General features: G+C 42.9%; 1 protein-coding gene across 2 annotated transcripts; it reads left to right on the top strand.

Annotated features, from left to right (window-relative positions):
- The first annotated feature begins 785 nt into the window (after nt 1–785).
- On the top strand, nt 786–10492 carry LOC138247142 (octapeptide-repeat protein T2-like). 2 transcript variants are annotated; one of them, XM_069201882.1, is made up of 3 exons: nt 786–900; nt 4715–5020; nt 9536–10492. In XM_069201882.1, exons 1-3 carry the CDS (start codon nt 840–842, stop codon nt 10153–10155), a joined length of 987 nt encoding a protein of 328 aa, XP_069057983.1. In that variant the 5' UTR covers nt 786–839; the 3' UTR covers nt 10156–10492. The 2 variants fall into 2 exon arrangements, with proteins under 2 accessions (XP_069057983.1, XP_069057981.1); XM_069201880.1 differs by having other exon boundaries at nt 9533–10492.
- Nucleotides 10493–11855: the final 1363 nt, after the last annotated feature.

The following is an 11855-nucleotide window of genomic DNA, read 5'->3' as shown; positions in this document are numbered from 1 at the left end:
AGTACCCCAGAAAGTTGCTCAAGCCAGTTAGGTTTGCACAGCTGTGTTTGCATTTGTGGCAGAAAGACTGCCCTTTGCCACCTACTTCTCTGCGGCTTCTCCCTCCTCTGTTAGCCCTCACCATAGAGTTGTTCATTTTTCACCTACTGGATTGAACCATATGTTTAAATGTCTGAACAATTGCAAGGTGAGGAATGTTAAATATAAGGAGGAGTTTGTATAATTTTCTACTGATGATATTGTTATAAGCCGAGGAGTTTTTCAAGTTGTAAATTTCAAGTTTTGATCTTCATCTGTTTTTCAAAAAGATTTAGAAAGTAGAATTTGATGTCATATTTTTGTCAGTAATTGACATGTGATTTGATAGGTTTGAAGGTTTTCAGCAAGGTCATTTCTACTTCCAAGATCTGCTGCACATTCTCTATTGTAAGAGAAAGATATCAAACTTACAAAATGTCACTTGATTCCATATTTGTAGATAACTTTGCTTATACTGGAAATAAATCAATAAGTAAACTAATTATCGGATATTCTTACCAAGTGCTTGTGACACAACAATCAGTGCTGGGCGCTGACATCTCACACCGCAGAGCCCTCTACTATTGTAACACATGTAAAGGTTATGCACACATGAAGGGAACAATGAGCTACTAACAGTTTTCTGTTGGAGTTAGGAGTTAATCCCTTAATCAATGGGCGGGGCTTGTTCTGTTCTGTTATCTTGACTCCGCCCCTGGAGTTCTATAAATGGTAGATGCTCTGGTCCTAGTGTCTGATGGAAAGAGCTCTTTTCCTCTCAATCCTAAGTATACTGAGACTGCATCCAGTGCTGAGCCGACATGCGGACCCTCCTTTTCTCTGCACTCCTCGCTCTCGCATCGGCCACGGTAATACCAGCTGGTAAGTCCTTATACATACAAGCCCCAAGTATCTAAATATTTCAGATGGGGACATTAATTCCTGATAGTCGACCTATCAGGAATCAAAAAGAGTGCAGTGGTATTTAGTGTGTGTTAATACTGTACAGACATACTTTGAGAACGCTGCCCCCATAAAAGAAGCAGGATTGCAAGTTGGCGCATGGTGATCACCGTAGCAGCAAGGCACCTATGCGGGATCAACTTGTGATCCCCCGGTATTATCAGGACCCAGTATTTCTATTCAACTTTTATTATCAAACTCTATTTCCAGGCTACTCGTAATGAGCCACTTGAAGAGGCTGATTTTCTTGGATGCCAAAGTAGTGTACAATGAGTGAACAATCTCAATGGTTTTCTGGTTACATATAAACACCCAAGGTATGAGAATATAACGATGGTCCCTACTGGTAGCAAGTGCATAAGGTGACTGCCAGAAAGCCCAATGTGTGACAGTACTTGATAAATATAAAATAATGTGCATAGAACTGCGTTTACCCGGACCTGCCAACTTCAACATAAATCTCACAGAGTGAGGAGGGGGCAGGGCCTTGGAGGGAGTATGGCCTCATGCCAAGAAGCACCTAAGAGGCACTTTTGCCCCCAACCCTTCCCAAACTCCCTCCTCTAAAAAATAAAAACTTGCTGAGGCTGTAGTCGATGTCGTAAGGTGTTTTCATACACATCGATGGATATCTGCAGTTAAAAGCCTCTGAAAATTAGCTTTTTTTCTCTGCCACCATGTGATACTGGCTCCTCACTGAGTGACCGTGTGATGGGAGCCCATATTGTGTGTCACACGGTGAGTTGGCAAATCTCAGTTCTGAGGCCCAGTAGTCATTGTGACACATTCACTCATTTCTGGATGTTTGCATCAGGGAGCTTTTAGTTCTGTAATTACAGTTAGTAGTGTGGCTCTCTCAGTCGTGGGATGGGGACACCACTTACCAAAAAGCCTATTACACTGACTGTGCCAGACAGGCCTTGGTACCCCTGACAGCACTAGCTGGGGCATGGTTACAGGAGTCCACCTTTGTAAACACAACTTCTTTACAGCAAAGAGATACGAGTAGTGAAACAAAAAATGAGAAGATGGTTAAGACAGCACAAGTGCAAAAGACAGAGAAGTGAAGAGAACATGAGAAAGCATGAGATAGAACTAGAAATTGTAAATTTTTCAGCAGTAATTTTTCAAACTCAAAGCCCTGATGTATTTGCGAAAGTGCCTCTCCTTTCTAAAATTGCATCAATCAATCAATCATTGCTTATATAGAGTAACTACTCACCCATTAATGTCTCACGGCACTGGGGGGAGGAGTGCAGCGTATAACGGTGAGGTGGTTCTTAAAAAAGCCATGTCTTCAGTTCCTTTGTGAAGCTGAGGTGGGAGGTGGTTTGTCTGATGTGGAGAGGGAGGGTGTTCCAGGCGGTGGCTGCAAGGTAGGAAAAGGAGAGTCCTCCTGTTTTGGTTTTCCTGAAGCGGTGTACTTCTGCGGGAGAGAGCTGGGCTGAGCATAGGGTCCTGTGGGGTATGTGGAGGTTGAGTCGCTGGTTCAGGTAGGCTGGTCCGGTATTGAGGAGGGCTTTGTGTGCGTGGGTGAGGAGTCGCTGGTTCAGGTAGGCTAGTCCGGTGTTGTGAAGGGCTTTGTGTGCATGGGTGAGGATCTTGAAGGTGATTCTTTTCTCTATGGGAAGCCAGTGCAGTGTACCCAGGAGTTGCGAGATGTGACAGTGTTGAGGTGTTGAGTCTGGCGGCGGCGTTCTGGATGTTTTGTAGTTTGCGGTTGAGTTTCTTGTTGATTCCGGTGTAGAATGCATTGCCATAGTCCAGTCTGCTTGTGATGAGGGCATGTGTGAAGGTCTTTCTATGTTTGAGGGACTTGCGTAGGAGGCGGAGGGTGCGGAAGCAGGTGGAGGTGACTGAGTTGATTTGATGGTTCATGCTGAGGTTGGAGTCCAGGATGATTCCGAGGTTGGGGGCTTGGCTGGTGGGGTTGGGCGGGTTTCTGAGGGTAGGTGGCCACCCAGAGTCATTCCACGCATTGGGTTGAGGGCCCATGATGAGTACTTCTGTTTTGTTTGTGTTGAGTTGAAGGCAGCTGTTTCTCATACATATTAATGGATGACACTATTTCGTCTTTGCTACATTCTCAGAAACACTCAGGGAGTCTGACCGCTACCAAAGCGGTGGTCCGACCACTTTCGCGGCAGCCAGACCTCTACATTATGACCATGGTAAAAGTGCCACGGTCGTACCGCCGGCACCAGATGTTTCCCTTCACAGGAGGGGCTGGTGGTGCTTGTGGTCCCAATCCACCAAGGCAGTGCTGCATGCAGTGCCGCCCTGGGGATTACGATTCACCTCTCAACCAGCTTTTGCATGGTGGTAACTTGGCACGGGTAGTGCAGGGGCCCCCATGAACAGCCCTGTCACGCTTTTCACTGTCTGCTTAGCAGACCTACACAATGCAACATTGCTGCTGGCTCAATTACGAACTGGTGTCAATGTTGTGGGATGTTTCCCGCAGAGTCAGCAAGTGTGAGTTTCCGCCCATTGACCCAGAGAGAAAATCGTAATAAGGCCCGCAGGAAGGTCACCGCACTGGTGGTGACATGACGGCAGGACTTAGGCAGGTGTCCTTTTACGCCTGCCAAAGTCAAAATCAGGGACTCAGTCTTCATTTAAAAACTGTTGATGAAAATATTCATGTAGGATGGTAGGGTAATTTCATCCAAAGTGTCCCTTCTTCACAGTTAATCTGCTCTGCTATTCTGCTGCCATCCACTCAACATGCACCACACCATTCAAGCAATTACAGTAGAGTTTGGTACTGCAGAGAATGTTGAGCAACACTGAGTGAACATATGTGAGATATAGGTTACATAGAGGGCAAGTCTGGTCACTGAACAGTGTAAAAGTTACATCACATGCATATTCTACTTGGTTTCAAGAATGTTTGTAATGCAAAATGAAAAGCTTACTGCCAGAGTTGTGCCAAAATCAGAAAATCCTAGCGTGGTAAATTTCAAATATGGACAAAATGTCTCACAAACAAATGTTTTATGAAATAGTATTTCACCAGATATCCTGTTTCAGTAAAATTCTCAGGCAAAAAAATGTTTAGCGTTACAATTAAGTTTATTTATTAATTTTTCATAAAACATTAGGGAGTTTCCGAAGTTGGATACTCATAAGAAACATCTCAGGGATGATAGAAATCAGCACTACTGCCTTTGCTCACCTCCACTCAAGATCAGTCTGACTGTTTCTTCTCTCTTTTGCGGTCTGATCTTTTCTCCCTTCTCACTTACACACTGTGCCCACTAAGAACTAAACTCCACATCTTGCCAGTAGCTGCCCATGGTCTTTTGTGTTGAATGTTACCTGCACAGATTGCACATATTTACATGTAAGTTGCACTAAGATTAAATAACTGCCTTCAGGTATACAAGGCTTTGAATCAGTGGCCATAAGTTTAAGACTTGGCTCTGCCCCCTTAAAATTTCAGCTGTCTTAGTTATTAAAATCGAGCTATGGATGTTAACTTTGATATATGAACACTCAAGACTGAATTTGACATGGTGAATGGAAATCAATAAAGATGGTCAATGGGTTTGTCAATCCAGTGTATAATGTGATTCTCTGTCAGTCCTCAGTAGTACATTTCCTTTGATGGATGTTTAGATACGTATTCAAACTCTCTGCTAGCAGAAGAGAGCTGCATTTGAAATACTTTTTAGATGACAAATAATGGGTCTGTGGTTAAGCCTGTGATATCTGTATTGCATTAATCCAGGTGAATTTCAGCATGAAGGTGTTCGTAAGCCCGGGATGTGTTTTGAAGACTACATCCAAAAACATGGTCAAAAGTTTGAGAACTTTGAGAAGAATAAGTTACCTGTAGGGACCTCAGAGCAAGAGGCTCTGCAACACCATAATCTGCAGCAGAGTAAAGAAGGACCAAATCCCTACAGGGATAAAAAACCCTGCCCCAAACCTGACTTTTCCAAGCTGAAGAACTGCTCTGTAGACTGGGACTGCGACGGTCAGGATAAATGCTGCGGCACCAAGGTCGGCATGAGGTGCACCAAGGCAATATTCGGTAAGGACCTACTATGTCTCTGCTCTCTCTTGTCAGGGTTTTCTGAGCCCTGTCTCTGACTTCTGTCAACAGACAATGCATGAGCATTCACTACTGTGAATGGGGTAGAACAAACAATAAATTACCCCCATCTCAAATGCTGCCACCTAGAGTGTCAACAAAGATCACTCTTTTTCCTTTTGAGATATCCAGTGGACTTAGGGGAATTTCATTTTCTTTTCTCAATAAGGCCCATATTTATGGAAAGTTTGCGTTGCCTTAGTGCCATTTATTTTGGCACTAAGGCGGCGCTATCCTAACTCCATATTTATACTTTGATGCAAGACCAGTCTAACATCATGGTTTTGGTGTTAGAACTATTTTTAGGAAGCACCAACCCTCCTTCCGTCAATGAGATGCAAGGTAGGCATTTGTTTCCTAAAAATGACGCTAGTCCCCTAGCGCCATATTTAACTCTCTACGCAGAAATGACGTGCAACTGAGCGGCAGGCCTAAATAATGGTGCTAAGCCCATTTAGCAGCATTATTTAAAGCTTGGTAAGACCAGGCGTTGAAGTGCCAATAGGCCCATTTCCATGGGGACACACCATGGAATGTGCTCAAAGATGCCCACCCCAAGCCCCACAAACACCACCATCCACACCACAGGGACACCACAGGAGTAGGAAGCCCATCCAAGGTAAGTCGCAGGTAAATGTTTGCGTATGTGTGTTGTGTGCCATTCAGGCCCCTTCAATGGGCCCCCTTCCTGGCACTGGGTATGTAGGGCTTGCCCAAGGGACACTGATCCCCTGTGGTGGGCATTGCGCTAGAGGTAATGAATCCTGTCAATATTTTGGCTGCTTCTTCATCAACAAATGACTCTAGGCTGACTAGCGGCAGATATTTTGCCGCTAACCTGCCTAACATCACTTCTTACCCATTAGCGCCATTTCACCTAACACCATTCCTCACAGGCTAGCGTCTGTTTTTGGTACCCTAGCCATCCCTTAGTGCCATTGTGCATCATTTCATAAATATGGCACACGGATGGTGTTAGGGAATGGCGTTAGCCAGCGTTAAAAAAAAGAAGCACAACTGTGTTAGCACAGTTGTGCGCCATTTGTCATAAATAAGGACCTAATTGTTTTCAATTACTGCATCAAAGTCTCAGAATAATATTAGCCAGTATCTGGGATGATACACCATCCTGAGTACCTACTTTAAAGGGCCATTGGAGAACAGCAGACTTTTTCACCTGTAGCAGAAACATGGGGAGGTTTTGAGAATAGTTCTAGCATTGGCTTCTTTAGTTCACACTGAAAATATTTTTCCCTCCCTCTCAGATTTATTTTCTACCTTTTCATGTGGGCAGAACTAAGTGAGTTGAACCACGTCACAGAAGTAACATTGTTGGCATTCAGAAGTGGCTCTAAGGCTGGTCACTGAAAGAGGCATATATAAGTGTACTGATATCTTTCACACTAAAGAGTGCATCAGCTATTCCTGGTAAATGTTGTTGATTACTTCACTCAAAGATGACTGCACATTCCACACAAAGGTCCAGGTGTTTCCATCTGGACTACTGCCAAAGAGATCAGCAATAAGGGAGACCCTTTAGCTATTTTCATATTGGGGAATTGGTATAATCCTACTATCTGCAAACTCTAATGCTAATAACAGGATCATGCAGTGCACCTGAGTTAAAGTGATGGTTTGCACAGTTGTAGAATAAGAGAAGAGAGGGTTTTTCATGGTTTCTAGTTACTCTGAAGCATCAGGCATAATGTAAAAAAATGTGTAAAGTTATGTTCTCCTAAGCAGGAGTAGTGCTGTAAGAGAAGGCATGGAGATAGACAAAGGACTCCTGGTCTAGCTCATGCTGAAGCCAGTCCATTTTTGGACAAACATTTTCTGCATGTCTCTCCTTTCTGGACAGAAACAACAGAGACTCCTGTGGCCCCTATAGGACCAATAAGCAGAAATCCAGCAAAAGGTAGGAGGAGGAAGGCAAAAGATTCGGGGTGTCCCTGTAGAGAGAGCTACATCTAACACACCCATTTTTACAGCTCGTACAACCTTGGGCCTATATTCTGCTTTGTTATAGCATGGTGGAATTGAAGTGAACATTTGATTCCTCTTGATATCCCAAGTACTGAATTAAATATCGGGGGCAAATGGACTCCTCCAGCCTAAGGGAAGACAAAGTGACAGATAATTTCCCAATAAATAATGCCATCATTTGAACCAGCAGTGGACACTTTCCTAAATTAGACTGTAGACTCTCAGTCATATATTATGTTCCAGAGTTATCAAGAAAAGAAGTTAACAAATAACCCCTGGCAATCCCATTCAGGAAATGTTTCTGCATTGTTGCTATATTCTCTGGTCAGGGGACGTTTTTTATTTGTTGTGTAAAATTATGTAAACAATTCTCCCTTGGGAAAGATACACACAAAATATGTAGGAAAGAAATATGTAGGAAAGGACCATCGCAATGTGCTAGTGCTGACCTCCGTAGTTTTCCATTTTCTCTTAGTTCATTCCGTTTCTCAGGGAAGGTACCTTTCCACTCTGTGTGTTCTGTTTTCCTGCTTTTATAACCTACAAGAACATACCACAACAAAACAACAGCACATTACCACCAGGAAATAAAATAAAGGGCAATATAAAGACAAAACAAATGTAAAGACAAAACAAAGAAAACACAATACATGACAGATACAGTACTCAAAATTAAAATATGCCAATACAAGTTCACAGCAAAATAATGTCACAACAACACGCAACACAACAAACCTGGGAGATAGAAAATGTCAGCCTGAAGATCATTGGAACTTTTGCATTTGTTTATCTCTCCCCTGTTCTCACTCTGCAATGTTGTACATGCTCCCTCTTTTTTTAAAGTCTTTAATAGCCTGGACAAAATTGAAAAATGTATCCATTGAGCAATGCACATAATTATCATGAAACAAATAACCTTCTACACACTGCCTTTCAGAGAACACCTGCGTGAAAACTGTCAAGTTTTGCCTCAACTACAAACAGCTTTTGAGGCACCAGAAGAGTGTATTCTTCTTTGTTTCACAGTCATGTGAAGCTTTATTTACTCAAAACAAATCAATATTTACTTGTGTGCTGGAGTAATACAAGATCTGCACAGGTCAAGGCTATATGTGCTCAGAGTCCAGAAGCTTAATAAATGTGCCAAAAAAGTTTAACCTAATACAGTTCTGCACATTTTAAGGCCCAAAAAAACATAGCTTAGTGTTATTTCACAATTGATTAACTAGTGCTTATTACCGTGTCACACAGAGCTCTTGTGCAAGAAACAGGTCAAAGCCATGGTCTGCAGACGAGGCGCCAGGAAGGGTAAGATGTTTAGTTAATATCTTCATTGGTCATTAAAAAGTGACAGGTAGTCTCGGGGAAACATGTATTTTGCAGTGATTTCACATTCAGTGTCCACAGTTTTTGCTCTCAGTCAAAGCATTTCCTGTAACAGAGAGTGCTGCAACATCTGCCTCATTCCTTGTGACACACCCAACAACCACGTGCCCTATTTACAGATACTGTTGGACCTGAGAATGCATCAAATGCAAAGCCTTCCCAGGAGAGATGCAACAAAGAGAAATATCTTTATTCCTCCTTATTCCTTCCTCTTTCTATGTCTGACACATTCTGGGGCACACACAGAAAGAGGAAAATGCCTTGGAGTATTTATTTGTGCACAAAAACAGTCCTGCTCACAACACAGACACCCTTGCACCGTGGTGAAATAATGTTAAATATGGAGCAATCCTGCCCTTCCCCTATCATGCTGTTCAGCGCAGCACATCAAGATGACTTGTTGAGCTGCACTGTGTGATTTTTTAAATAAATATGCCCCCATATCTTTTGTGGTTTGAACATGGACAGTACAGTCCCACAGACCAGCAATCGACTGTGTGCTCAGTGGCATTGATAATCTAAAGGGCACGCTACACTACAATTATATTACGAACTTTATCCACAAAGAACTCTATGTGTTCCCACATATGTAAACAATGCTTCTCACTAAGGGTGCATTCACAAATGTGCAAATATGATACATCAACATACCATATACATACATTAAATAGATACATCAATGCATTTGTACCAAATTAATTTTTCAGTTTTTCAGGGGTTGACATATTTGTCCAGGTGAAATAATCCTTTTCCTAAGAAGCCAACCACATTTGAGCGGGTTCACTACTCTTTCTCACCCTGAAAGCCCTTTGACTCTTTCCTTTGGCTGGAGTAATTCTGCAACCTTGTCCAGGGTGAGGAGAGTCTATAGTGGGTTGGAAATAACCAGAGATCTGTGGGTGTGTTTATGTCACCAGTACGAAGAGCTGGCTCCTCCAGCCGGAGGTTGAAGTGCACTATTCTTCTGAGTGTGACAAGGATAGAACCCATTTATACCTGCAGGAAGCTGGCAGCCTGGCTTTGGACATGATGAAAATGCCCATCTTTTATCTGGCATTCCCATATTGTCTTTTTTTTTTTTAGAAGAAGGCAAGGTGGACACATCAGAGAACCACAGAACTGCTGAAACTGAAAACGAACAACATGAGAAAGGTGCAGAACAAAAGCCAAGACTAAAACGAGATCTCAGTGAAGAAGAAGAAGAAGAAGAAGAGGAAGAAGGCAACAGTGAAGACTCAGAATCTGAGGAAGGAAGTGAAGGAGAACAAGGACAAGAAGAAAAGCGAGAGAAAAGGAAGCGAGAAAAAAGGAGTGAAAAAGGATATGTGGGTGGGAAAGGAAATGAGAAAGGAAAGGGAAACATTAATGAGAAAGGAAAGGGTCAAGGAAAGGGTAAGGGCAGAGAGGGAGTTGAAGGGCATGGGAAGGGTAAAGGAAAGGGTAAGGGCAGAGAAGGAGATGAAGGGCAAGGGAAGGGTGAAGGAAAGGGTAAGGGCAGAGAGGGAGTCGAGGGACATGGGAAAGGAAAGGGAGAAGGAAGGGGTAAGGGCAGCAAGGGAGGGAAGGGACAAGGGAAAGGAAAAGGTGAAAAGGAACCGGTGGTGGCAATAGCAAGGGAAGAGAGAACCAAAAGGAAAGAGGAAAGAGGAGTGAAAAGGGAACTGGCAAAGGAAAAGGACATGGAGGTAAACCAGAGGGTGCAGTAGGAAAAGGAGCACAGCATGGAAGGGTGGCAGCAAAAGGTAGTGGGAGAGAGAATGGAAAGAATCAAGGATAAGGAAGGGGTGGCAAAGAACAAAACAAGGAGATTGGACAGGGGCTGGGAAGGTAGAGGGGAAAAAGAGGGAGGGGGATAAAACTAGGAAATAGATCACACTCAAGACAAAGGGAAAGAGGAAGAGAAGCTTGGGTGTTCAGCCAATGTTCTAAGAGTTATTATTGCTTTGTTTTCTTCCATTAATACGTTAATTTGTGGAAAGAAACTGAATTGTCAGTCTCCAAATAAGTAGTGTAAATGTAGAATAAATTGCATATCAAAATCCACACCCAGTTGCCTTTCTAAGAATGCATGCATTTTCCAGCTGTCTTCCTAGTATGCTTCTCTTCCCACCTCTTAGCTTTGTGTTGCACTCTCTATCAGTCCAAGTGATGAAACCTGCGGAAATCTTGAGAAACGTTTCATTGGTAGGATAAGTATCAGATTCTAAGCTGTGGTTGCATATCAAATTTCACTGTTGCATCCTTAACTTCACAATGTGTGTCACTCAGGGTCAAAACCAGTTTTTAGAAGAGATGGGTCTGAACCTCACAGTTCTGGCAGTGTGCTATCAAGAGTGGTGGTAAGTTCCTCCTAAATCAACGATGCAACACAGTGTGGATTTAGTTAACAGTAGTGATCAAATATAAGCAAACATACCACCTGTCTTGCTTGAAAATTTGAGGTGGGTTGTTTTAGAATAGTTGATTGTGTGAATGAGATATAATTTTTATTACATAGTTGTCTCTACTTGTATCCAGCTGTATGAGGATGGTACATCAAGTAGAAAGGCTAGGCTAATAGCCCATGGAGTGTAGTGTGAGTGCCACAATGGGGAGGCTGACATCCTCTATGATGATCTTGAATGGAGTATCCTGCTAGTGTTTCAAAACGCTGTATCAAAGGCTTGAAGTCTGTAGTGCACAGCAGATTTGTAGTGCCCAACCTACCCAAAAGCTTGACCTCACGTGGAATGGGATGGACAATGACCTTAATCACTGTACTGAAACTCAGGGAGTCTAGACCTATGTGTAGATATGTCACGTTAACTTGGGTACCATACTAATAGGCCGGCCCATAGACACAGGGTATTCTCAATCATCCCCAGAACTGTCATGCATCATAACATATTCCTTTGTACCTAGTAATTCTTCCTTGATCTGAGACTGACATGTGCCTATGATGCCTTTTCTCTACCATGAGAGGGTAAGCCTTTTTCTGACTCTGATCACTATGCCACATGTGTTGTCCGGGTTTCTGTGTGTCGATCACTTTTTACACTAGGCAGACATTAATGATTGTCTATGTTTCTACTTTTCACATGGTGACCATTCGACTAATTGACGGTGACAAGTAGTCCTCGGTCAGTAAGTGACTTGTTAGCACTTATTTTTCTTTGTACATGGAGAAGTAGTTGTCTAGGTCCTGATGAAGCACCAAGGGATCAATTATTGACCACAGAGGCGTGAAACATGTTGACCACTTTTTGTTAGGATTGGGTACTCTACCTTCTCTCCTTTCATGGAGTATAATGGGACATTGTTCCCTGTGTTTACTCCACCCTCTTTCTTTTAATCTTGGCCTGTTCCTTTTTTTCCGAGTTATTAAATTATGATGTCCGAGGCGCAGAGCCAATTTTAATTCACCCAT

This window comes from Pleurodeles waltl, chromosome 7, assembly GCF_031143425.1.
Source record: "Pleurodeles waltl isolate 20211129_DDA chromosome 7, aPleWal1.hap1.20221129, whole genome shotgun sequence".
NCBI classification, from domain to species: domain Eukaryota; kingdom Metazoa; phylum Chordata; class Amphibia; order Caudata; family Salamandridae; genus Pleurodeles; species Pleurodeles waltl.
Note: the sequence above shows the minus strand (reverse complement) of the source record. Positions and strands in the feature narration are given on the sequence as shown.

Coding starts and splice junctions, on each gene's coding strand:
- LOC138247142 (XM_069201880.1), top strand. CDS start 840: ATGCGGACCCTCCTTTTCTCTGCACTCCTCGCTCTCGCATCGGCCACG. Junction 901..4,714: donor GGCCACGGTAATACCAGCTG/GTAAGTCCTTAT, acceptor GCATTAATCCAG/GTGAATTTCAGCATGAAGGT. Junction 5,021..9,532: donor GTGCACCAAGGCAATATTCG/GTAAGGACCTAC, acceptor TTTTTTTTTTAG/AAGAAGGCAAGGTGGACACA.